The 27,984-nt window shown below is 46.6% G+C and overlaps 1 protein-coding gene across 1 annotated transcript; it reads right to left on the bottom strand.

The window, feature by feature from the left end:
• On the bottom strand, positions 1–27,971 carry LOC142055667 (syntabulin-like). The gene is given in 8 exon segments (XM_075089786.1): positions 1–5; positions 19,287–19,577; positions 19,580–19,637; positions 19,639–20,287; positions 21,510–21,659; positions 22,653–22,856; positions 25,617–25,716; positions 27,962–27,971. Coding segments are annotated over 8 exon segments (1,467 nt in total).
• Between the last annotated feature and the right edge of the window lie 13 nt (positions 27,972–27,984).

Here is a 27,984-nt window from a genome sequence, read left to right on the forward strand (position 1 = left end):
TTACCCTGAAAGGAGAGAGAACAAGCTGAAGAGAGGCAATACTGCCAGTTTTACTCTCTGGTAGGGGAAATAAGGTTGGGGCTCCCAGCTTCTCCTGGGAAGGAGGACTTGTATTGCTGCTCCAGCTATTTGGGTCTTCCTTTGCTGGCTACACCAGAGCTGCACAATGCACCAGCTGCTGCTCCAGTAGCAGGTGGGACCCCATTCTTCTCACCCAGGCTTGGGAGTTTGCCTTGGGTTTTTTGGTGGGATGGGGAACGCAAGGACAGCTACATCTAGGCTCTACCTTTTCTCCACCAGCAGATTCCTACACCAGAGGATGAGAGCACAATGTCCAATGCTGCAGAATGTTGAGCTGCAAACGGTGTCTTTGCACTACAACACACTCAGCAGCTTTTCTCTGCCTCAAATCAGCCCAGTTGTTTCTTGAACCTGTGCAAAGTTTAGTCTATGCAGCATCCTATGATGAGGAGTTTCTCGGCTGAACGCACACTGCGTGGAGACTGGTGCTGCTGTGGGGACCTATCCCTCATCACTGGCTGGTCTTGGGCTCGCAGGCAAATCTCCAGAGGTAAGACAGCCTCACTGACTCTAAGAGCATTCTGATCGCCAGTGTATCCCAGGCCAGCCTTTGCCACCATCCAAGTGCCAACTCATACAGATCACGGCATTTCCATTTCCTTGGAGGCTTTTTGCAAGTGGAGAAAAACGTTTCTGATTTACAATACTCAGAAAATGTTACATCATTTGTGTCACCCACATTTGTAGGAAAGTTCATTGGTTACATTACACAAATTGATACATTAAATCAAGGATGCGGTTGAGACCTTGCAAATATCTGAGTGCAAATAGGTTGTCCAAAGTGCTGCTGTTTTGCTGCCTCTAATAACAACCAAAGACTGACACTTGAAAACTAATCCAGTCCCTGTAATAAATCGTGCAATGACACCATGAGTGCGTTGCAGCTAAAGGTCCTGGAGAAAACCTCACCGCTGCTCCATTCAAATCCAACACAAGTGGGGTGAGATAAGAGGTTGGGGGAAGAAGTATCACTTCTCATTTCTTACCACTCCCCAACTCTCCTTTCTGCAGGATGCGATTTCTCACTCAGACAAGTATGTTTGCGTGGTTTGATTACTGGCTTTGGTTCAGAAGAGTCATAAAAATGAGGAAAGGGTCAAGAGGCTTCCAATAAACACACAGCAGGTTGGGGACAACAGTCTGAGGAAAAAAAGTCTTTTAAATAGCCTTTACAAAGCAAACATATCTGCTTTCAGCTCATTTCAGCTTTTCCACCTAGGCCTGGCTATCCAGATATGCAGAAGACTCTTCAAATGAAATAGATTACAAGAATGAAACCCAGCCTCACAGAATAAAAATGGTAGCTCTTAATCAGCACACCCCGATGTGGCAATCGTATGAGCTGTGGGCAGGACCTTCTGGCTTTTTCGCATCTGTCTTAGCATTTGAAATGACAAATATTTTTGTGGTTACCATATTAGTCCACTGCAGGCAACCTTGGATTCCGCTACGGACTGAGAAACTCTTTGTCCTTCTGAATGCTGTGATATGAGGCAGCTGCCCCTTTTGTACACAGAGATAATACAGCTGGACGACCTAGAGTCATAACGCCTCCAGAGATGGAGAAATCCAGTTATGCAACATTCTTCTTTCCCAGGTGGTTCCTGAGCCTTTAGGATGCACATTTCCAGATCTTACCCAAACCAGAGGATAGGGTGCTTATTTTCGTCTCATTAAGCAAGCTGCCTTGCCAAATCCCCTGGAGAAAGGGATTACAAACAGTTCAAGGCACAGCCACGACCGTAATATGCTGATGCCAACAGCATGTTCAGCACCAGGACCACCGTAACCCAGTGGTAGAGGTGGCTGGCAAGTGTCTGCCCCACCAGAACCTCCACAGGGACTTTGTACCCACCTTCATGCAGCTGCAGGAAACCTAGACCATGCTCTCAGGCCCTGGGCAGAGACCAAGTCCCCAGAGCGTATTTGGAGGAGCTGAGGCAAACTTCTCCTTATACATCAGTAACGCCTGCTTTACTCCAATTCTTCTTTGCTCGACAGCTAGGAGAATGAAGTAAGTGCTGTAAATCCCAGGAGTGTGGACGGACTTGGGTGGCAAGGAAGGATTTGGTCACAAAGGGCAAAGTTGAAGTTTTAGCATTAAGTGATCTGAGTGCCATTCTACAACCCTCAGCCAAGCCCCTCAGTGCTGGATGAAAGTACTCAGGCTTTGGAACAAGCCTCTCAAACTGTTGTGAGAAGAGCAGGCTTCATGGGCAGAAGACACAGGAAAAAGACTTTAGTTGAAACTTTCCATCTTCTAGTCAGTGCTCGCAGCAACTGCTTTTAATCACCTGTGCCAAACCTATTAAGATTATGATCTTCTCCTGCTTAAGGAAACTACAATATGGGAAGAAGTTATAAGGTGTTTGTTCACTCTTTGCTCACCCACTGTTGCCCACACACCCAGGTCCAGCGCTCTGTGTCTTCAGCTCGGGAACACTGCAGCTGAGCAGAACGGCTTCAGCAGCCTTGAGTCTTTGCTGCTGTGAACAATTACTTCAGCTTGCCTTTAGCCCCTGCTTTAAGCAAACCATTTATCTTCTGCCTGTTTCAGCTGCTAAAATCATCTTCCAATTAATTAATCGGCTCAAATTGGCAACCTAGTTTAAACCTACCAGCAACCCCTTCCATTTTGTTAGGCAGGAGATTACAAAATGTTTACAGATACACCACAAAAATCCCCTGCAGACTAAAGGAGAGCTTCAGAGCTCCCAGCTCAGGGCTTGTGCTTTTCTCTGAGAGTGATCTAGGCACCAGGGGCTGCCCTCAGACCCCTACGGCTCAGAGACCTGGCACGGGTCCTGAACCACATGCTTTGTATGAGGTCTCATCCCTCAGGCACCTGCAGCATGAAGCGTGCTGGATGCCCTGCAAACAGGATCTGCCCTCCCCAGGAAGAAGCCAGAACTCACAATTTCAGGAATGAAGAGCACATCTGGAAAAGTTGTCAGAACAGCCAGGCCGCTGGGCAAAGAAGTGGTGGAAGTTGCTGAGGACATTGTGAGCCTCTCCCACGGTGACTGTCAGCTGCTCTGGCTCTAGCTGCTGGAGGTAGCTGCCAAATGCAACCTTCTTCCCTCCCTCTTTTCCTTCCTTCTGTCCCTCCCCTTCTTCCTGCTCTTCCTCCTGCCCTCACTCCTTCCTGTTGGCAGATGAAGAAAGCTGTGAATGGCACGGGTGTGGCCAAACCCTGTGACCAGGGGCTACTTGGTGGCTGATGGGAGCCACATGGGAGGTTTTCAGGAGATGTGAGGAGCCCTGAGGCATTTTGAGCACATGTTCTGTACACAAGCTGAGCGTGCAGGGCAAGTCCCTGGCTGGTGGTGGGTGGCACTGCCTTATACCTGAGGGCAGTAGGGAAGACCTGTACACATCCAGACAGGCAACCTCTCATCCCCTTTATTTGCACAGTAAATCAGCTTGTCCGCCACCCACATGAGCTGTCCACAGCAGCTGCCACAAGGGCAGCTGGTGGACAGGGCAAGACAGGACATGACAGCTACTGGCAAAGAGCAGGGCTGAGAAACCTCTCGCAGATGGACATGCGTCCCAAGACAAGGGCAGCTGCATTGCAGGATGAACCACTTCTATCATCTCAGAGGGAGATTGGATATGCCAAGGTAAGAAAAATGACATAAAATAATGAGATTTCCCAAGCCATTTGGCTTTTTCCATGACATCAATCCCTTGGCAGCCCTTTCACAACCACACCAACGCTGGGCCTCTCTGCTTGCTTTGCCATGTAAGTGGCAACCTTGCCAGAGCCCAGCAACAAAGTGGACACTCACCTGCTAGGGCTCCAACAAATAAATGACCGGGACTGAAACCTGTTGACAGTTCATCACTGCGCAACCCTGGAAGCGTGCATCTTCTTGGTTTTTTGGGGGTATTTTAAATCAGCTTCAGTAAAATGTCTCTTAGATTTGTAAATCTTTAGGAAGAACAAACATTGCATAATGCAGGTGAAGTGCTTGGAAATGTTCTGACTTAAATGTTGTTGACATGTAAAATTGTCTGAAACCTCAAAATTGCATGTTACGGTTAAAAAAGGAGGAGAGAATTGTTGGGGTTTTTCTTGCTGAAGAGTAGTAGTGCTGTGTTAATTTTTAAGGACAATTTCATACTGAAGGGGCTAAGATTGTAAACCTTTGAAAAGCCCACTCGTGATTTGCATTTTGGATTTGTTTTGAAATCTAAAAATTATTAATATTTTAGCGCTCTGTCTTTGCTTTTTTCTCTTGAGCTGTGGAGTTATTTAGGACACTTGATGTAGTATATGTACATAGATCTGTCTTGTTCTTTTGTGTAATTCTTTTTGTAAGGTATTACGCTTACTTGTTACAAGTACAGTAATCAAGTACTCCATACAAAGTCTCAGATGATTTTTTTAGCAAGGTTGATAGGCAATCTGGGTTTACAGTTTCTCTTGCAGTATATATCTGTGGTGTAATTAACTTCTGACATTTAACATTTCGGCATAGTACTTGGCAGGCCTGCCTCTGTTCTCAGGAGACTGTAGTAAGGAACTGATCTGTAGTCTCTTAATGCTAGAAGACTGCCTCTTGGTCTACAAAATGATCTGAAGATTTCAGACAGCTAAATGGGGGACAAAGTCTCCCCAAACCCTCCGGAGTGTTAATGCTGACTGTACTCCAGCAGTGCTTATTGAGAATGAAATCCATGTGCAGAAAAAGTAAGGATCTCCCTTAGCTGCCTGTGTCTGGGTACCTATTGGTGCTCAGTTAATATCTGGAAGTGTCTTAGACTGGAATCATTTTTGTGTAGAAATGGAGGGCTGTGTTCCGTTAAGTAACAGGGAAGACTATATCCTGTGACCTTTTCTCTGGTGGCTTGGTATTTATGTGTAGCAGTTGAAATAAGCCCAATATGGCTTCCTGGAAACCAAAGCGTTCTGGAAGACAGTGCTGAGCAGTAGGCTACTAGTGCCTGCAAAGTTCCTGTAGTCTCTTTCTTCCCCACTCCCCAGCAGATTCTGGGCTGAGATGCACCCAAATTTTCCAGGCAGTGATCAACATAGTGGACGATAAAATGGGATTTTCCTTTAAACTGGATTTTCAGTTAATTGAAGTTAGTTAGAACTTGGTTGCTTCTGCAAATTGTAGATACCTATCTGCACCTTTAGACTTTCTAAATGCCAACGAATTTATTTTTTTTCCCAACAGGAACAGTCAAGCTAAATGCTCTTTGGCTGAATAAGCAGCACTGTATAAAATGTCTCGTGTGTGAAAATGTTTTTTGTACATTGTAGGGGAATAGACAGGGATCGGCGACCGGAAGATCACGGGCTGTGACGGAAAGGTAGACTCCTCCCCATAGGAGTGGCAGGAACAGGAAGCTCAAGAGCTATATAAGCGTGTGACGCAGCTAAATAAACGGACATTTTGTATCCATCATATTGATGTCTGTGCATCACTGTCCCCAGGGTGGGTAGAGCCCTGTGTCCCGGAGATATGCGGCCCAAGATAAGTTCTCCCATAGAAGCGTACAGCAACAAGTGGGGACCCCGACGTGATCGGCGGGGCGGCATGGCAAGTTCGCCGGGGGGAAAAGATAGCTTGGGGCACGCAGGGGTGGGACGGGGAGCCGCAGGACGGCGGGCGCGCCATGGAATCAGTCGTAAAGGTACTGAAGGGATTGGGGAAGGAACATGGAACTTCGATTTCGAAGGCGCCTACCTCAAAGGCCATCCAATGGATGATTACGCGGGGGCTCATACGGAGTCCCGCAGACATATTTAATAAAGATAACTGGGTGAGAATTAAAGAGGAGTCAGCCCGAAAGGGCTATGATGAGAAAACGCCAGTATATACAGCTCTGAGAAAGATACACCGGTTACTATTGAAAGCTCGGGATGATCAGGAGACGTGGCGGCAGGCGCGGCTGTGCCTGCACGGTGCTACAGGCGACAGTAGCCCGGAAATAGACCCAGGATCGGCAGTGGGGACGCAGACAGGGGCAAGCATCGCGGGGGATGCGGAAGAAGCGGAGAGTTCGGACGGAGTAGCCTGGCCAACTACTCAGTCTGAGGCTCCCAAAGAGGTGGATCGGGAAGCGGCGGTGTTCCCTGTTGAGCCAGCAGGACCTTTGGAATGCCCCCCGCATACCCCTGGGACGATTTGGCACAGGCGCGGGGAGGGTGACGTGCCAGCGGACGCAGCGGGAGTGACGGAGCGGAAGGAGAAAGATGACCAGCGCCGGAAGCAGCGCCGGCAGCGGCACCGCCCTCTGCCCGACCCTCGAGACTGGCTGCCGGGGCAACCCGTGAGATGGGAGTCGGACGAGGAGGAGGATTGGGGTGCCTGGAGGGGAGGACAGGGGGGGTATAGATCAACCTCGAGTAGCAGCGAATGAGAAGTTGGGGGAGAAACCGATGCCCACATGTGGGAAGACGGGGCAGATCGCCTGCAGCGCGCAAAAAAGAGGCATAAGGCAGCGGGGCCTCGGAGGACCAATCAGAAGGAGGGAAGAGAGGGACCGCCAAAAGGGGAGGTCCGGAGCGCTGCAGCTCCGGAGGGGTCCGCGGAGGACGTGCTGCGGCCGCTGCAGCAGGCTATGCGCGCACTAGGGGAAGTAACTGGGAGGCAGACAGGACTCTTAACGAAGGGGGCGCCCCAGCGACAGTCGAGTTACCTAACTGGCGGCTGATAGCCAGAGATTGTAGCCTCGATGGAGTAAGGATAGAGATGCCCGGGATATTCCCTGTCCGGATAGCTCCTGGAGGAGGGGCAGGGAGCTGCAAGCGGTAACGGAGAGTTCCCGCAGAGCGTATAGCAAAGTGGGCAGGTATGAAAAAAAAGCGGAACCTTGGCAAAAGATACAGCAAGGACTAGCAGAGCCGTTTACAACGTTTTGTGACAGGTTGCAGAAGGCTATTGTAGAATCAGAATTGCCACAAGCAGCCAAGGAGGCAGTCCTTATGGATTGCGTCCGAAATCAAGCAAATCCGCAAACACAAGATGTCCTCCGCACCCTGGCGGTGGGGGCATCATTGGGTCAAACCATCAGGCATGTCTTGCGCCAGGAGGCGTTGAATCAGCATGGCGGTGTGGGAGCGCACATCTGCCAGAACCCTGACTGTGGAAGCGAATAAAGGGTGATGGTGCAAGCGGCCGGGGTGGGGCCGAGATGTCACTTGTGTGGACAGCAAGGGCACTTTAAAGCTGGGTGCCTGCTAGCGGAAAGGGGGGGACGTAATGGAGGAGGAGCGCGCCCAGTAGGGAGGTGCTGGGTGTGTGGGAAGCCAGGACATCTGGCAAGAGATTGTCCAACTACAAAGCCGGGAAACGGCCAAAGGAGGGCGAAGCAAGGGGGATTCGCGCCTCCTGTGAGTCAAATGGCCCCCATCATGGTGCCAGTGCCAGGAGCTTTGCCCACCATAGCGGGCCAAGGGGGAGTGAACCTTCAGGCAGGGGAGCAGAACCAGCAAGATTTGCAGGTTGCAGCCCCCGCGTGGCCTTGGTCATAGGCTGTGACGAGAGACCCATGGCGGCGGTGATGATTACCCCGCAAGAGCCGAGTTGCCCGGCACGGATATGCCTGGGAATGTTAATGGATACCGGGGCAGATGTCACAGTGATGCCACTCGAACGGTGGCCACCAACTTGGCCCCTTGCCATGGGAAAACGTATAATAGGGGTAGGAGGAGAACAACAGACGAGGACTAGTACTTGCCCTGTAAAATTCGAAGTCATGGACGAGGAGGCAGGGAAGCTCCTCACGGCCGTAGTGACCATACTAGTAGCAGATGGGGTAGCAAGCCCCTTGTTGGGGCAAGACGCCCTTGCCCAGATGGGGATCGGGTTGAAAAATTTAGCATAAGGGCCACTGCCTCAGAGGGGCTTCGTCACCGCAGGTTAGTGTGGAAAACCGAACAGCCCGTCTGGGTGGAGCAGTGGCCCCTGACAACAGAGAAAACAGAGGCTGTAAGAGCTATAGTAAAACGAGAGCATGAAGCAGGGCACCTAGAGCCCTCGATGAGCCTGTGGAACGCCCCTATATTTGCTATAAAAAAGAAAGATAAAAACCAATGGAGGATGCTGCATGACCTTAGAGCAGTAAATCAGCAAATGGAGGACATGGGGCCTCTCCAACCTGGCCTACCAGATCTGAGTGCTGTCCCGAAAGGATGGCGAGTCATTGTTTTAGATCTCAAAGACTGCTTCTTCAGTATTGCACTACATCCAGATGATAGAAAGAGATTTGCCTTTACTCTGCCCGCGGCGAACCGTGCAGAACCAGGTAGTAGATGGCAGTGGAGAGTACTTTCGCAGGGGATGAAAAATTCTCCAGCGATCTGCCAGAGGTATGTGGCTTCTGCATTGCAGCAAGTAAGGCAACAGTATCAGGAGAGAATCTACATGATCCACTACATGGATGACATCCTCATAGCTGTGCCCACCGAGGCATTGTGTGAACAAGTCTTTTCAGACACCCAAAGGGGCCTTGCGGGACAGGGCCTCAAGGTAGCTGAGGCAAAGGTACAGTGAGGACCAGTGTGTGGATTTCTGGGTGCTAGAATACAAGGTGATTGCATACAAGCTCAGCCTATTAAACTTACACCTAAGGTTAAAAATTTACACGATGTACAGAAGCTGGTAGGAGCACTGCAGTGGTTGCGGACATTCGTGCACATCACCGGTGAGGAGATGCAACCTTTCTATGCGTTGCTGAAAGGGACCGACCCATGGGAGCCCAGGAGTTTAGACCCTGAGGCAGTCGAGCAGTTGCAGGTGATAGAACGTCGAATGCAAAAGGAAGGAGTATGGCGGTGGGACCCTCAGGAGGAATTAATTGCAGGTTGGATTCTGACCGCCGGTGGAGGATTAGGATTGCTATATCAAATACGGACAGGGGAAGAAAAGGCACTGTGATGGGTATATCAGAAGGTTCCCAAGGATGCATTCTCCACAAAAGTCAAGGTAGCCGGGGGAATGATCTGGCGTCTGCGACGGGAGAGCAAGGGAATCTTTGGGAAGGAGCCAGATAAGCTCACAGTGCCGTGGAATGGGGAGAAATGGCGGAAGGTGGTAGAGAGTGAAGAGGATATACAATTGGCAGTATACTCATACCCAGGGAAAATCGTCACAGGCACGGTACAGAGGTGGGCCGAGACAGCCAAAGTGGTGGATTTGAGTGTGGATAGTAGAGTTTTGGATACCCCTCACCCAGGACCAACATATTTCACAGACGCTTCCTCGAAGACGAACAGAGCGGCGGTAGTGTGGAAAGAAGAGAATAGTTGGATGCGCCAGACGTATGAGGAGCAGGGTAAAAGTGTGCAGTGGCTAGAAGCGAAAGCGCTAGAGATGGCCCTGCGAAAGGATATAGATCGGCATATAAATGTGTGCACGGACTCCTTATATGTGTATAAACTATTCATGTCCATGAAACGAGAGGGTGTACCACACACGGAAATTGCCTTGATGCTAGAGGTTGCTTTATCGCAGTGAGGAGCAACTGTGACAGTAATTCACATTCGCAGTCATCAGACGGGGCCTGGACCACTGATTGAGGGGAATCGCATGGCTGATGAGGCAGCCGCGGGAGTCTGGACATTGACGGAGGCAAAGAAACTGCATGAAAAACTGCACCTGGGTGCTAAAGCCTTGGCAAAGGAGTGTGGCATCTCAATAAGAGCAGCAAGAGAAGTAGTAGCCACCTGTCCTTACTGTCAGCACTCGCCATTGTGGGAGGCAGGAGTCAACCCTCGAGGACTGGAAGCAAATGCCATCTGGCAGACTGACTTTACTGAATGTCCACAGTTGGCCCCCGGACGGCACCTGGCGATTACAATTGATACATATAGTGGAGTCATCATGGCTACTCAGCATCGGAAGCAGACCGCAACGCAGTTGACTGCGCATTGGACCACGGTAATGGCGTGGCTTGGAAAGCCCACCGAGATAAAAACAGACAATGGACCACGCTTTTGGGCTCGAAGTACCGAAGAATGGTGTAAAGCTTGGAATATTGTATTAAAACACGGCATTGCTTACAATAGCACGGGGCAGGCAATAGTTGAATGCGCTCATCGCACCTTGAAAGCAAAAATAATACAGCTTGGGGAGGGGGAGGGGATTAAGGGAGCTATACCCATAGCAGCTCAGCAAACTATTTTAATGCGTGCATCATATTCGCTTAATCATTTTATACACGGGCAGGAGCAAGTTACAGCAGTGGAGAAGCACTTTGGCAAAGCTCAAGCAGGCGAGCGCTATCCGCAGGTACGAGTAAGGTTCCCAGGCAGTGAGCAATGGGAGAGAGGATGGAAACTGAGATGCCTGGGGAGGGGCTACGCCGCGGTTGAGAATGAAGGGCGCATAGAATGGGTGCCTGCAAAGTGTGTGAAAGCAGAACTGTGCAAGGATGTACAATGAATAATCCCTTTCTGAGTTGTCTCTTTGCAGGGTCTGCAGACATGGATCCTCATGCTAGCCGTACCATTGGGAAAAGAAATGAGCTCCTTGACAAGATCGCAAGCAATATTGCAACGAGAGCGACACTGGGAAAGGGCGGCAAAAGAGAGATATGAACTGGGACTGGATAGTAATAATTGGGGGGATCTTGTTGTGTGTAGTAACCATGGTTACTTGTGGGCTGCCATTGTTATGCTGTGTTATAAGACAAATCAAAGAGCGCCTGCAAGAGTTACATGAATATAGACCTGACCGCAATATGTATCCGCTTACGCAAGTAGCTTTGTAGAACTTTTAGCAGCATGGGGAGGGGGAGATGTAGGGGAATAGACAGGGATTGGCGACCGGAAGATCACGGGCTGTGACGGAAAGGTAGACTCCTCCCCATAGGAGTGGCAGGAACAGGAAGCGCAAGAGCTATATAAGCGTGTGACGCAGCTAAATAAACGGACATTTAGTATCCATCATATTGATGTCTGTGCATCACTGTCCCCAGGGTGGGTAGAGCCCTGTGCCCCGGAGATATGCGGCCCAAGATAAGTTCTCCCATAGAAGCGTACAGCAACAGTACATTTATAATCGTGTTGAAGTAAAAGAATAGTATGAAGTCATTCTTCTTACAGTTATTCAGTAGGTCTACAGTAAGTAAAAACACGCTGGAATAAGAAGGTCTGCTAAGAGTGTGCTAACAGTGATTATAATTAGTGTTCTGTTAACCAATGAGTTGGGTTTTTCCGGGCATAAATTGTGTTAGGAATGCAAAGCAAGGCTGACATCAGGAATGAATACTTCCCTGGTTTAAACAGCTTGCATCATTCCATCCAAACTCCGCTCAAATTCTTGCTTTGGAACCCAGAAAGAATGAGTCACATGTGGCTGTAGTTCATCATAGGTGCCTCTTTATTGAGAAACGAAACCTTTTCTGAGCCTGAAAGGTCGTAGCTTTATGTTGAATACGCATAGGAAGTTTGGAATAGAGATCAATGTTTGGAATAATGACCAAGTAAAAGAGTAGTGAAAAGGTAATCACTTTGTGGTTGTATTTATTGCTTGTATTTATTTTTCAGTGACTTCAGTTCCTCTGTCTGAGGTAATGTGAAGGTCTCCTCTCATTTGGATGCTACTGGAGTCCAATAAAATTACTCAGCCAGCGGAGTGCATGGAAACCACCTCTCTGTGCAGAGGAGTTGTGTGTTGTGCAGTTTATAGGGTGGGGCAGAAACATGATCTGCTGTGACTGTCCTCGCTTCAGAATTGCAAATGAATAGCAGCACTGCTTAACGCCTCATGTGGCTTTTTGGAATACCGCTGCCTTTACATGCAGGCTAGTGCGCATATACCGTCTTCCTTTCTGCATCAGTTCAGAGGTGCAGGGAACATACAAAAATCTGCTACTGTAAAGTGGCAAACATTATTTCTCTGCATATGCTAGACTGACAGCACTGTCACCTACCTGGCCTTCTGGTGGAATGTACAACAGTGGGACATCACCTCAAAAACACCGTTGGGAATTCCGTTAATTTGGGAGGTAGATCCTGATGCAAATTACTAATTTCATTCTTCCATGACAGACAGCAGAGCAGCTTAACAGAGCATAGGGAAACTTCTGGCCATTAATAATCAATGAAGGGAAACCGTGAAGGTACTGAATAAGTACAGTCCCTCTCCTGTCCTGCCCAGTCCAAAGATAATATGAAGCCTTTGTACCTCAAATACTTCTAAGTTTTGTGTGCCCAGTTTGTCCATAGTTGGCATCTACCAGACACGGCTGCATCCAATGATGACAGCTTTTAATTCTCTGCATTTTACACACTTATGTGGATGCGCACGGGTAGTTTAGGCATGTTGAAAGTTAACTCCTTACGGCCTTGTCAATGAGAATTCTTGATTCTCTTTTAATAAGCACATCTCTATTCTTACCGAATCTGTGTTAAATTTCACCTTTTCAAACTAATGAAGCTTCATTTTTATTTTTAAGCCCTCTTGCAAGCAGCTTGACAGATTTTTCTAATCTAATAAACTGAATGCGAAGCCGGAGCGACCTCCTAACATCGTTCTGTTACTACTTATGCAATCGAGGAGAGAGCTGCAACGTGCCACTTGGAGTATGGATCCAGTTGTTGCCCCGGCGCCACTCAGTGATGTGTTCTAGCTGAAGTGGGGAATAAAACAAGTGGATTTGGGGGTTACTTTTTTCCTTTGCTCTAGTCAGCCATGTATTTGTTGAAATTAGAAACCTATTTCTGTCGACAGATTCTCTGAGCTAGCAGGTAATGATGTCTGGGGTTTTATAGCAGTGATAAGAAATAATGCTAAAAGGATACACAACTGTAGACTTTAATTTTTTTTTTCCTAAAAGGCTATTGTTTCTATCTGTACTGAGCAATAGAATACAACACAGATGCTGAATACCTGAAAAGGAACATTAGAAGTTGTCATCTCATCTGATCATGAAGAAAATGTTTGTAGTACTTGCATTACAAAGAGGATAGCTTCTGATGCCTCTGCTGAGGGGAAGGAGGGACACAAGCCAATGTCCTAGGCAAGTCAAATTGTTTTGGTCTGATTTTGAAAAAGACAGCTAGTATTGTTACTTGAAGCATTAGATTTGTCTAAATAGCTCTGGGCCTTACAACTGTCCTACGTTCTCCCTGACACACTGAATCCTTGAGAACTGAGTGGCTTTTAGATCGTAAAATATTTGGGCAAATTATTAATTATAACCCATTTCTGACAGGAACTTAAAGTATGCTGAAAATTGGACTCGTGTTCTTTAGCAGTTCACATTTTCTTTAACTGCAGACAACAACAGGTAGCAGAAAGGGAAAAAAAAAAGAAGAGAAGCAGCGCAGCAACGAAAGAAAATGGGGGAAGAAGCCCAAAGGCTAATGAAAGAAGAAGAAAACAAAACTGATGTAGAAGTGTCCGGACACAAGCCAGGCATCAGTGGCACAGTGCCAATGAAAAAGAGAATTTCAGCTCTACAACATACATATTGGTATTGATTGAAGTATTTCTAGGGCTGCAGCATTTCTAGGACTCCAACCGTTTGGTTTCAGTACATTCTTCAGGGCATCTTGGAAGGCAGGGTTCTCTCCGAATATCTTCAACAACTAGTAGGTGGTTATTAAAGGAGAAAAAAAGCCCACAGAAAATCATGCCTTGATGGAATGAAGTTTCCTGCAATAGTCCTATTCCAGCACCCTTCTTTGCAGCAAAAGTGATTGAGCAAGGATGTTGATTGAAAGACATTCTTAATGAATAGTTCAAGCCTAGAGAAAAGAATGGAAATACCTAAGAGTGTGGTAAATCTCCTGTATTGTCTGTGCTTACCCGAAACATGTAATTAAACAGTTTTAAAGAACCCTTTGCTCCCTGCCTGATCGAGAATGTCTGCTTTTGCCTTTCCATAAAGGTATTTATAAATGTTTCACATTTTTCCATGGGAGATAATATTGATGCGTGCAGAAGAAAATTACTTGTTAAAGGTGACCTACGGCTCTCAACGTACTCCTGGTAGAGTACGCTCTGGTAGAGCACAAGTTACAGCTGAACACAAAAGTGGATTTCTTGTCACTTTGTCACTTGCAGCCCCTGTGCTACCATGCCCCTTTACAACATTACAGTGGTTAACAGCAGGGGCATCGCTACACAGCAGTGGTGCGTGCTGCTCCTTTCTTACGAAGGCTAATGTTGTGAACGTAGGGGAGCAATTCAATCGCTTACTTGTATTGGTAAATTTGTATTTCTAGCAGAAATTCTTCTACTTCCTACATTAAGGGGAAAAAAAAGTCTCACGCTGTATACTTGTTGCATAGGTAGTACAACTGAAAAAAAGGTGTCCTCCTGTGAATACATCTAAGTGTGAAAATTCTCAGTTCAGTTAACAGCACTTCTCAGGTTCCATTTTTGTACACTTACTGTATGTATTTACAGTGGGATTCCTGTCAGAAAAGCGTGCAAGGTAAATAGGCAGTAGAAGACAACAGTAGTTTAATGAAGAAGAAAAGTTAATGTCTGCTGGAGGGCAAGGTGTGTGGGAGGAGGAGGGTCCATGTGGTTATTAGGTGCAGCTCAGAACTTCAGTGAATACCTCCTGCATCTTCTGCTGTGCGGATGCTATTATCCCTGAATTCATGGGCTGTCTTGTGGCAGATGAGTGAGGACAGCAAATCCTGTGCCTGAGACGGGTTCCCTGTGTATCCAGGGTCCTGTGAAGTTGTAACAGAATGGGAAGGGGCGGGGGGACTAGATCACCTCTGCCTCGAAAAATAGAATTTTTAACTAAGTTGTAAGACACAAGTTCTGCTTAAAAGAGAAGTACTTGAGAAAGTAAAGACAGTAAGGCTTAATCTGAATGGCCTTTGTCATGGAGAAAAGTTTTAAAAAATATTTAGTATGCTTGTCATGCTGCTTAAAATCTTGCACAGACCAACTGATTTGACAGCAATTTTTAGACATTAAAGAAGTCATTGAGAAATGTGAAATTTTAAAATACCTTTTAGAAAGCAACAATATGCACTTTTGTGTGTATCTTCTGCGCAAGTGTTCTGGCTGGAGCAGAATCGATGACTGCAGTCTGTCCAGACTGAACAGCAGTATGGCAAGCAAATCTGCTCCTAGTACACACCTCTAAAGTATCTGATGGTGGATTGGAGATAAGAAGAAAGTCTGTGAATAAGCTTTAATAGCAATCCGCGTCTGTCCTTTTAACCACACCGATGAAGCAAGGAGGCACATGTCATAATTCTTTCCCTATTGCTGACACAGGGCAGGGAAACCTAATACCTGTTGCCTAGTTTAGGTTGGAAGCGACATCGCATCTTTCTAAAAAAATTAGTTTAGTGCTTACTATTGCTATTTCTGAGACAATGTAAAATAGGTGCAACTAGATGTTATTTATTAAAAATAACAAAACATTGGCTAGTTAAGAAGTTAGAAACAAAGCCCCTGACTGCGTCATGAGAATGCTCGTGTTTTTTGAGCCTTCAGCTGTTTTAAAAACGATTAGGTGCTGCCACCTCCTGCACATCAGCCCTCCTGCGTTGCTTTGCCCTCTCCTGCTGCGTACTCACACTGTTTTGCTGTTCTTCCCTCCATTTCCCTGCCTGTACTTGAGCACAACTGCTCTAGGAATTGCTCCCATCTACTCTACCAAGTCCTGACATAATGCCAGAAAGGGTACAGTGCTCTCGTAGCTAGTAGTCTGTATGTCAAAACAGCATGCATTGGTTTCATATGTTTTCCTGCGCTATAGTTGCTTGTGTTTGCAATGCCCCATGTTCATTTGTCTGAAGGGTTTTGGAGGAAAATGCTCCCCTGTTCTGCTCATGTAGGACATAAATAAAACAGTGGTTCAATTTTAGCGCATTTCTAGCTGTTGGGATTTAGGTGAGGTAGTTGATTCGGGGGGGAAAGAAGGCAAAATGAGGAAGTGATCAGCAGTGAAGAAGAGCCTTGTGAGTGGGTGGACCTAAGTAAGCATGCAGGTGAATCTCTGGTGAGGCAGTGGGCAGTGCCTGTGCCTCGGTGTTTTCAGCAGCTGAGAGGCATGTTGGGTACCTCTTCAGCTGAATATTAAAGAAAGGCTTCTTTGAGCCTGGATTAGAAAGAGAAATGCATAATGGGATTATCAATAGGTGTTGCTTCAACCAGGGAAGGAGCCGCCTTGGTTCCTATGCTACCCTGTAAGCATGAATTCAAGCAGCCACCTGCTACCTGACCCTTAACCTATGCCCTGCTTGTCCTCCCCACCTGCACACTTTGAGGCAAGACTTCAATTCTTGCCTCAGTATGGTATGAACAATTTCTCAACTCAGAAAAAGGAGGAGGTTTTATTGAACTCTTTGGAGGCTAATGGTCCTCCCCTAGCTGCTCCATACAGCAGCAGCAGGATCCAGGTGAATCATGACTAAGAGTAAAGCCAAATATTAGATGGGGAAAAATCAAGATGGTACATTTGTCACAACAACTGGGATAGCCTCTGTGGATCGGGGAGCAAAGGCCAGTCCCACAAAGTCTGGGACGGGAGCATTTATCGTGGTACTTCAGGCCTCTTCTTACAAAGGGTACCTTGAGCTGTCTACATGCTTGCAGGATGGAGGAGGAAAGGCGGCAGCTTGGAAGCGAGCTGTATTTCAGGTAGAGATCAGAGCACGGACTTCTATCAGGAATGTGACGGGAACTCTCTTGCTGAGCATAGTTAAATAACTTATGAGAGTTGAGCGGACAGAAGATTTTTAAGGGCAAGAAGCAATTTTGACGTTATTCTGGTGTTAGCGCCTTGTGTCTTAAACATGGACCATGTCCAAAACATGGTTTGAAATGAGTTCAGCCTATTGACATTTTAAATGTAAGTGTAGGTTCATACTGCTTTGTTGCCTGCCTGCTGCAAAAGACACCCACGTAGTCACAGGTGAATCTCTCTCCTAGAACTGAAGATCTAAACTAGTCCTCTAAACTATGCTCCATTTCACCGCCACTCAAAGCAAAGATCACTTAAACAATAGTGGCTGTTAAAGAGAAACCCAAAATTGTGATAAAGATGGTAAAATCACATATAAAATATTGTGCTCTCAGCCTTGAACAGACATGCTTTGAAGTAGCAATAAGGCATGTTGTGTCATGTGTTCCAGTCCCATCCCCTCCACCCGCCAACCTATTAATTTTGGCCCTTGTGCCCAGGTACTTAAAAGAAAAGCTTTTGAAAGTGACTTTGCAGCAACTATGTATTGCAGTAGTGTCATAAGGCAAGTCAAGTGGCCTGCAGGAACCCAACAAGGTAGGTGAGCATGAAAGAGGAAGTTGCTGGCAGAGGAAGCAAGGCGCTCTCGTGTTCTCATCTTTGTGAACTCTTGGAGCCTGTGTTACATCAACATGCCTGTTTGATTCCTCTTCCTTAGTGAAATGCTTAATGAACACTAGGGAATCTGTTGCAAACACAAGTAATTCAGAACCCAGGCATTACAAGGATGCAAAAGGTCTCTCTCTGAATTGCCTCTGTAAGCATTGGTGCATGTCACCCTCTTGAGTGTTGCAAATGCTCCCCACATGCTGGCCAACTATTCCTCCTTCCTTGTGGCTAATAACTCCATTCTTCCCCAAAGCGGCAGGGCAGTGCATGGCGTTGTCTGGCTTCACTAGGCTTCTTCTGCTCTGGGTTGCACAGAGAAATATTACACTTGCTTTGCTGGAGGGGAGAACAGGAAGCCAGTGAGGTTTAACCGGCCAGAGGTGTTGTTGAAAGGTTGGGTGGAGGCAGGCAAACACCGCTATGTCGCCTGTTGGTTAGCATTGCCCTCCTCTGAACTATGCACGGATTTCAAGTTTTGGACAGGAAGAATTTGTGGTTTGATGGTCACAGTGGCATCTCGGTGGGCACACTGAGACTGCATGGCTCTCAGATTAATTAAACAAGGTATTCTGGACTTCTGTTAAACGCCGGGAAGACTGACACTCTCCTGGCAGCACAGAAATGAGCAGTTACAAGCTTCTGGAAGATTGCATTGAATTAAAGATTAGGCACTTGCATTTGTTAACTCAGCATGGGCGCAGTCATGCAGGTGGCATGTGTGTCCACAGACCAACTGGAGCCTTTTTCTCTGCCTGAGTGCTTATGCTTGGAGCTGTAATGAAGTTTTTCTCAGCAGAATTCTCTTCTTTGGGTCCTGATGGTTCCTTATGCCCTGATACAGTGCCTCCGCCAGCTCTGCCTGTGCCCAATAGCTCAGCTGAGACCGGCTATTTTATATGGCTTTGCTACAATAAAACACTCACACATTTACCATTTCTAACAGGCTTCATTGAACTTGTGATTATAAAGGTAATTTACAATGAAACAATTAAATAAACAATAAGCTAAAGCACAATACATTTCAAAGGGCTCATATGACTACAACATTCCAACACATTAAAACTTTAAAACAACATTAACACTCAAATTGTACATACACCTATACTTATCTTTATAACACGTTTCAAGACTCTCAACAAAGTACCTTTTTGGTTACAGTCCCTGTAAACACACAAGACCAGTGAAACACTCAAGCAATTGTACAACTGAGAAGAACACTACACAAGACAGGAACAAACAATGTGCTGGAAACTGCCTGGGGAATAGGGGGTTTACCTCTAAATTGAACTGACTCTTTGGACAACGAATGGATAACACTAGCATGCTCTCTGGAATACATGTGTGACATCCTTAGCGGGAACAAGCCTCCGTGTCACTCAACACTGTAATTTCACAAAAGCTTTAGGTTAGTGCTGCCTAAAGAAATAGCCCACCTTTCTCTGGCCGTTTGCTCCCGTGCACGTCTCACGCTACTCTTGAGCCAGTGCAAAGTGCTGGTATATTTGCCCAGTGAAGCAGCCAGGGAAACTCATTGAGCTTAACAAACAACAAATTAACATTCAGCAAACAAACATGAAAGAGAACTCACTGTATTCTCCTTGATCTCCCTGGTCATGTTCACTGTGCAGATATGTTGGCACCAGAAAGACACCAGCACGGTGGGGTGGGGGGGTGGGGAACATGGTGACTGGGAGCAGGAGGACTATTTCTGTAGGCAGCAGTACTCTCAAAAAACGCCAGTTACAGACATCCTGTAGAAAGGCTTTACCTTTTCCATTCTGAAACAAGTAACATGTTTTCAAACCGATTTATAGGGCAAATCAAATAGTCAAGAGCAAAACGGTGGACTAGGACAGAACTGCAAAACAACGCTCTAGTACTGTAAATGAGATCTGTTCCTGCTCCATGAGTACTGAAAGGCCGCATGATAGTTGGTACAACAGGGGCTGCTACAGCCAGATCACTGGCGAGTCTGCTGCTCCAGTATCTCTTCTTTATTCCTGTCTGAGAAACAGTATTGACGTACCCAAAGACTTCATCATCATGAGGTTCTGTAAAATCAAGTTCTTTCACAAAATGGTTTTCATTAACTCCGTGCTCCACCTTCCTGCATGGAGGTGTCACAGGAGACAAAAGGATGGTCGAGTTTGGCTCACCTGGAGTTAAGTCCACTACGATACCAGAATCACTGAGGCTTTCGAGAGAAATTGACCCAATTCCTTCAGTGAAGAAGGCAGGCTTAGAGGACAGGCATCTTGAGCTCTGAGCTCTGAACATGTTTTGAATGAACTGCTCCCCTTCTAGGCTATATGGCACCACATCAGTGTGGATGGTCTGCTCCACCATCATGTTTCTGACTTTCTCCTCCTCCTCCTGGGAAAAAGTTAGTTTTTCATCCAGAACATTTTCAAGCATCTCTTGATTCACAGTAGAATTGGAGGGAGCTGGCTCACTCAACTCAGAGGTTGTGGTGGTCAAACTCTCTTCAAATAAATCAGTCCCGTTAGCTGTGTCCTCATGAAGAAACAGCCCACTATCTGCCAGCTCCTCCAGAGCTTGGTCCTCTGTGGTGGGGCTGTCTGGCATCGTGGTACACAACGGCTTGCCCTCAGAGTCACACGTGTACTCCGGGTGCTGCTCATCTCTCACAGAGCTCTTCAGGGCCATCTCCATGCTCGACACCAAAGATTCCAGTTTCTTGTTTTCAGTGCTTATTTCTAGGAAGTATTTCTGAAATTTTTTGTCTTTCTCAGCCAAGCTGTTCTTCATGCTCTCAATAACTTGCTTGAGTTCTTTAATTTCCCTCCTTGCTTCCAAGAGGCTCAGCTCCATCTCCACATGATTACACTCGTCTTCGATCCAGTCTTCCTTCATACGTTCCACCTGAGCTTTGAGCTTTTCGATTTCTCTTTCCCTGGAGCAAAATAAAAATATCGTAACACTTGTGGTGACTGCCTAGTTAAAGAGTCAACGTGAGGCTCCACCTCACTGGGGTGGCTATGCTGCAAAGATGCTCCAAGGAAGAAGCAAATTCCTCCATGCATCATTTGCTGCCACCTCTGGGAGAACTGGCAGAGATGACAGCTGGCTGCCAAGACACACTGGCTGATTCCTAGCTGGAGTCACCAACCTTGCCACACAGCCAGCAGCCTTGTGGGCTATGCTGTGTTCCTGGACACTTTGAGGTGAAGTGGTGGCCTCTGGGTTAGGTCCAACCAGTACAGCGCTTAACATCTCATCTACTGCCTCACCCTGGAGGAAATGACAAACAGCTGCCTGGATGTGTCCCCTGTGCCTGCCAGCAGCTCGTCACGTATAGCCAGAGCCAACAGTGGCCTCAGACAGCAGGATGGCTCAGGGCTGCAGGCACCTGGCTTGCTTTGCACCCGGCTTGCTTTGCACCCCCCCAGCCCAGCATGGATCCAGAGGCTTCTGCCTTCACTTGCAAGCAAGTGGGGAGAAGGGCCCCCTGCGTGAGATCCAGCCCTCACAGGTACAGATGTCGGGCCACCCAAAGCAGGACCAAGGGGTCCCTGGGACTCTACCTTGGGGCTCCATTCAAACAACCCTTTGTGCCCGCTTGGGTTGTGTGTGCTGGAAAGCCAGTTCTCAGAGCACAGCTTTAGTAAAAGAGACAACATCTGTTGCTGTGTAATGTACATTGTTGCTTCTTCGCTTAGCATCCATACAAAGTGCTATTGCAAAAAAGTCCATATCTAAGCAACAAAACCACAAGCGGGCACACTAGCTTGTGTCAGAGCTTTTCTTTCATTAGGGGAAAAGGGGGACATTTGTCGTCATATTTTCTGAGTGAGGTGGAACTTTTTTTATGTATAAAAGGTCTCAGTGCTAAAGTAGGCTGGTGAAGAACTATCCTTTGAAAGTCTTCTATCGGGAAAGTTCAAAAAAAGGGAAAAAGAGACAGCCATATTTGTAACAAAAGTGCACGGTACATATTCACTGAGCACACAATGAAACCTTAAATACCTGAAAACAACCTAATCAGCCCGATCATATTTCAAATCTCTTAATGAAAACTTTACATGGTCAAGAAAAGAGTACAAATGATCAGGACTCCCATCCCTTAATGCTCCTGAATAAGTCTTGTGCAGTCTTATTTCTGAAGTGAAATATACCTTTCTGTAACTTTGCACTCGGATTCCTTCAGCTTTTTTTTCAAATGCCGTATTGTAACTTCTTTCTGCTGCAGAGGAGTCAAATACCGCTCCGGATTTTCTGCCTTAGTGCTGCAATTGTGACCACAAGAAATAGATTTCCCTGATCGCCTGAAAAGAAAAAAACCATCACACCATCACATAACATCACTCCTACAGTTCTTCAGTCCTGGCAAAAAGGAACACATCCCATAGACTGATATGGCGCTTGACTCATTTTGGGCTCCTCAGTGTCCACACAAGTGACTCCCTCTGGCAAACCAAAGTACTTGAGAAAATGGCTGATTTGTGGCTATAGTACAAAATTTACTATTTATCGTACTTGTTTTCAGTGCCATTACCTCAAATGAGACATTTAACTTTAAAACACCTAGCCATCTCCTCACCCAAAACGGTGCCCGAGAGCAGGCAGCTGGGCCATTGGCAAGGGCACCCAGCTGCAGACACAGCCAGGTAAGGAAGCGTACAGACTGAGTTCAGCTCCACATGTGAGTTAAGAAGCCGAGCACCCTGAAACCTACATTAATCCTGTCTAGCTTTAGGTGTGTATCTGACATGCTTGGCTGTTGAGTTGCCTGGGGTGGGAGGAGAGAGAGAGAAAGGGAGGGAGAGAAACAACAATTTCTTCTCTGCAATACCTGTCGCACGCTCCCGCAGGTATTAGTTTTCTTCCCTGTAGAGGAAACTGCACACAGAGTTACCTAAGGCCGGGCAGGGTGAATTTTCACCCGAGCATACAATATTTTCTATACAACCCCACCCAACTCTCTCCAAAGGAGAAAGGACCTTTCTGTGAAAGAACCAGGAAAGCCACATGAGAACTGACAGCATAAAACCACGGAAAGGAGCCTGCCTTGGAGTGAAAATCAGCTACAAAGTGCTTTGACTAAAAGTAACCTTGAATTTTACAGTACTGAAACAGTCAAACTTTTACATGGGATAGAGCACGCTGTTGATTGTCGAGCCACCAATGTGAAGAGTCACACCCATGCTGAGGAGCAACACGACCCCTTTGGCAAGCCAGACAACCAGCTGATGCCCCATTTGAGTGCAGAGAAGGTAAGTCAGTGTGCTGAACACCAGGATGCTGAAATAAAGACTTGCCTCGTCACTTGGCTGCTGTCACTTCCTTTGTTTGAGCCTGAGTTGCTTCTGCTGGCTAAAGAAGCCCCATAATTCTGACGGGTGTTCGCAGGACTCGGCTGGTTTTTGCTCAGTGTTGACAAAGGGGCCTTTTCACGGGAAGCAGGTGGGCTGGGTCTGGACTTGTTGGATAAGGATCCATTATTCTGACCATGAAGGCCACAACTGGAGGAGAACCAACATGGTTAAAGCATACTGGATTATCTTTATCACACAACTCATTATGTGTCGTATTTCACGCACAAAGTTGTCTACACACTAAAACAGGTAGATAACTGTGAGTGGCCGGGAAGAAAGTCCTGAAGTCATCAGCCACTGCACACTCTTTCACTGACTGTGGGGCTCTCAGTCTGAATTATGTGATCTAGGGAAACGGTGGCCATTTTCACGTTTCTCTGTGGCTAGCACGGTTCCCACTGACTCCACCAGATCATCCACATTCCCTGAACCTCTGACTCCATTAAGTAATGAGAGGACTGCAGCCTGGGCTAGTGCCAAAAGAACCACGCTTCAGCCTTCCCTGGCCAGACCTGCAGAGAGATGCCTGCTCGTGGAGGTTTGCTCTAAGACTGCTTTCATGCTCCTTGGCAAGCAGCCTGAGGGATCACAGTGTGTGATGAAAACAGATTTGTTTGAGCCACTGTTCCTTTCTCTCTTTGGCATAGAGGGTGCTTCAGCTGCCACTGTCAACTATTCATAGAATCATAGAAGAGAACCATAGAATCATTAAGGTTGGAAAAGACCCCTAGGATCATCAAGTCCAACTGTCAACCCAACATCACCAAGTCTCCTAAACCATGCCCTGAGGTGCCACATCTACACATCTTTTAAGTACCTCCAGGAATGGCGACTCTGCCACCTCCCTGGGCAGCCTGTTCCAATGCCTGACCATTCATTTGCTTAGATATAGTTCAAAGCCTACTGTGAGCAGGCTGAAATAGTATTAAAATAGACAAAGAAAACCACAGATTTTTTCCTTCCTTCCTTCCTTCCTTCCTTCCTTCCTTCCTTCCTTCCTTCCTTCCTTCCTTCCTTCCTTCCTTCCTTCCTTCCTTCCTTCCTTCCTTCCTTCCTTCCTTCCTTCCTTCCTTTCCTTCCTTTCCTTCCTTTCCTTCCTTCCAGTTTCCCTCATACGTATCTACCTTTCTTTTCCCACTCTTTATTAAATAACCTGACTGTCGACTGTGGGCTTGAAAGCAACTGGTATCTGTGCTGCTGGCAACTGCCAAAGGACTGAGGTGCTCTGAGCACAGCTTCCCAAGGCGGGTTCCTCGCTTGCTCACTTGGTTTGTCTTCCTGCACTGCTACACTGCTACCTACATCCTCTCATGGAATTGGTTCTTCTAAACTGTAATGAACGGGCTGGTTTCAGAAAAGAAAAAGGCAAATCCAGCCAACCAAAGAGGCTTGAACATAAAAATTTAAATACCACAGCACTATGAAGCAAGAACTCTTCTCAAGATTCCCTAACTTGGTTTCATCCCTCCTCTGAAAATGGAACAGTTTATAAGGAAGGTGGCTGCTGCAAACCTTCATCACACTGCTGTGGTTTGGGTGATTTTATAATTATTTTACAATGAAGTGCTGGACTGTGGTTTGTGACAACACTGAGATTTTTCAGAGGAAGTTGAGTCAAACAGTTAAAAGAGAACATATCGCAAAGGAGACCTCTCCTTCCACTTCGTACAGTACAGCATCAACTCTTGGGTGAGGCAGAATTCACATAGACTGTGCGTAACGCAGCAATGCAATTGAAGGAGCATTATTACAGAGGACCTCTGTCTAATTAAGTGGGTCAGGATGCTCTAATTTAAAGTTACATTTAAATGCACAGAAATACATGCAATGATACAGAACCTTACTGCAAGTAAGGTGATTTTAGGGCTTCATATTATACTTAGTATTTTTCACACACACACACACACCCCCCTGTCCAGTACCTTTACCTGTTAGATTTAATCTAGAGAGTGCTTAGGTAATGTTTATTTTTCTAACAGTCTCATGACACAGATAGGAAACTGCTCATTAAGCATCATTCTGCCAATCTCTGTGCACTGGGGCACACTCCGACCTCAGAGACATCTGTGTGACTTAAGCATAGAGGTATCCCACTGCCAGTCCCGGCCTGGCCTACCTGCCAGCACTTCCACAAAGGGCAGGAAACCCGTCCTGTCAATCTGAACTCTTTCCACCTACTCCAAAAAATGTAACCAGCAGGGATTTTGTGGGTGGAGCACAATGTGTGCTGCTCCACCCAAATGTCCTCACCCTCGCATTCACAAGCTCTCTGGATTTGCACTTCACAAATGATAGGGAGAAATCTTACAGAAATCTTTCTTGAAAGATTTGTTTAGATAGATAACTCATTTATATATTTTTTTTTATTTGCATATCGTTTTAGTTACAGAAAGGTTGGGCAAGGGTGTTGAATACAAAAGCATCAAAGGCAATATTGTCTACTTCTTCCTACAAAAAATAAGGTCATGACCTGGAAAGGGACATGCCAAGCTGACAGTTTATTACAAAGAGAAAACAGTGATAAGACCAAAAGGTTAAGGTTAACTTCTTAGAGGTACTGCTGTTAAGCAACATACACCCAGTTGTCTCCTCCTCCACTCCAGCTGAAGTCTTTTCTGTCTTACCTGAGGGTATCTCCCATACTTGTTATGAACAAACAACAAAAAAATACCTGTCGGCTGATCTGGCCTACTGACATGTTTTGGTCTCAAAAAATATAGCTTTTTTTTCCCCTTTCTCATATTACAGTTCTCATCAGCGTAAGTGCTGCCCAAGAGCATAGTGTTAGCCAAATTGTTTCAAAACTCACACTAGTGGTATTTTATGTATTAGCTGCAAGACCTTACATAGTAGTCTCTCTCTGCACTAGCAACTCTCTCACTCTTCAGGAAAAATTGCTTTGCTTACTTGTGAGAAAAAGACCTTTTGCTTCCAGCAGCCGACACATGGGCTTCAGGCACTGAGGTACAGCCTGTGTTGCTTGAAGAGCTAAAATTGGTTTTAACCCCTGGAAAAGAAAAGGGACGAGTAAAAACACAGTGGAAATCATAAGTCAAAGGCTGTTTTAAAAATCACAATGAACAACAGGCATCATCCCTTTGCCCATCCTGTGTGAATTTTAGCAGTTGCATGAATTTTCCAACATCCCTGATGTCAAGCACGTGATTTGTTCTGGATTTGCAACATTTCTTCAGAAGTGGCACTTAAACAAGAGCAGAGAAAAACCATTTGGACACAAACCCCTCACACTAAAGAAGCCCTTTTAGGACACGGCTAGGAACATTTGTTGTGACAACCTGTTTGCTTTCTTACAGCCGTCAATACAAGAATCAGGCTGCTCACATGGCTCCTGCAGCAGCACACAACTGTAACTGCAGATTTCGCTTGCTTTAAACCATATGAAAAGACTACGCGCTGGGGGAAAAGCCGCTTCCATTTTGGTTTCTGAGACGATGTACACATACATGCATATGTACATATAAATGTGTATAGGCTAATAGGGTATATGTGTCTGCGTATGTACACACATATGCAGGTTCTCGTGGCACACAGAAGGACAGTAAAGCAGCTCTAATAGCCTTAAATCAATCCAATAATCACGCGCGGCTCTCAAGTGCTTCTGGGGTGTTAAGCCATCTACCTGATTTCTGACTTTCTATGGATCACAGCTTTTATTTCCCAAGCCCTGGCATGTACAGGGAAAACCGCTTTCATTTTGCTACAATCAGTAGTAGGTAGAGCTACTAAGAAAGTCTTATCACCTGGAAAAATACCCACCCTAAAGTTAGGATTTTTTTCAGTCTGTCACTCAAATGGCAGATGTCCAAAGCCATATCTGGGCCTTACACTGCAAAGCCACAATATTGTACGATGACTTTAATTTGAGGGAAAGGAAATAACTTTCCAACATCCTTTAAACAGCTGGTCGGGGGGAGCATCTCTACCTGAGAATTTCTGGGCACCGTCTCACGCACAGACACCCCCAGCCAGCAGCTGCAGACTTACCATGAACCCCATTTTTGCTATATTTTCCATGATGCATCTGCAGATACCATCATCCCCCACTGGGGTGGATAAACCTTCAGCTGCACAGTCTTTCTTAAATCCTTTGCAGAACTGATGGTGATGTGCACGGCTTGTACCCCAGTTGACTAGGTTTGTCGCTGTGACAATGTGATTGCGAAAGCTCACACATCTAAGTCCCAGAACAACCCACCTAAGCAGCATTAACCATGAAAGAGGCTGCCATTTCTCAAAAACCATTTCTTTTGTCTCAACTGGCTATAACACTTGTTTTGCCCTGATCTGAGACTCCCCTGACTAAGAGGATTGTCTTACCCACCATTTCCCACAAAGGATACCACATATTGAGTCATCAGCTTAAGCGGGATCTCAGTTGAAATTCATTCATACATATATTTCCATGCTGCAGCCACTCAGTGTCACAGTGCTGGCAGGCAAGACAACTTGGCACTATGCTCTGACGGAAACGCTCATGCCACGCGTAGTGGCATCCAACACTGAGAGGCCCGTCACTCTGGCCCCAGCCCACCTTGCAGCAGGCTACAAGCAGCAGCACACCCACTCCCTAGGAGCAGAGCTGTGCACCGCTCTGTGCAACGGGAAGAACAACACAGTGACGGCCAACAAAGTACTGCAACGTTTTCCAGGATTGCTTCTTGCCTGCAAGACACTGGAGTGAAATAGTGCAGTATCAAGTGCTGTCCCTGCACTTTATTGCTCAGTGGGCAACGGCACTGAGCTAAGAGAGTGCTGCAAACAGCATCATGCTTTCTGCACTGCCTTTTAGCCTCCTTGCTGCCCTGACAGCACCACTACAGTCACCTAGCTCTAGCTGACATGGAGGGGAGAGGGGAGCCTGCAACCCCACGACTGCATGCTGTGCTGCCCATGACGAGGAGTGCAGGCAGTGCCAGCTGGCACAACCCAGGCAGAGGCAGAAAAGGCAGTGACGGTACGTCAGACGTGTGTGCACATCTGCCCCATGGGTTGGAGGACCACTGCTTAGGGAGCTAACACCGTCCTGCCACAGCACTGCAATTGGCTGGGCAAGGTAGAAGCTTAGGTATACTTGGTCTGCCAGGACAGTATGCAACCACATCACATACGTACGTATGTATATGGAGCCAGTATATACATTTCTTACACAGATCCACACAATAACCATACATGCATGCCTGGAGTATAGCATCCCAGTCTGCTATTTATAGCCATTACAGATGGTTGGATACCTTGTGGCATGGTCTTCTGGCCT

This window comes from Phalacrocorax aristotelis, chromosome 3, assembly GCF_949628215.1.
Source record: "Phalacrocorax aristotelis chromosome 3, bGulAri2.1, whole genome shotgun sequence".
Taxonomy (NCBI): Eukaryota; Metazoa; Chordata; class Aves; order Suliformes; family Phalacrocoracidae; genus Phalacrocorax; species Phalacrocorax aristotelis.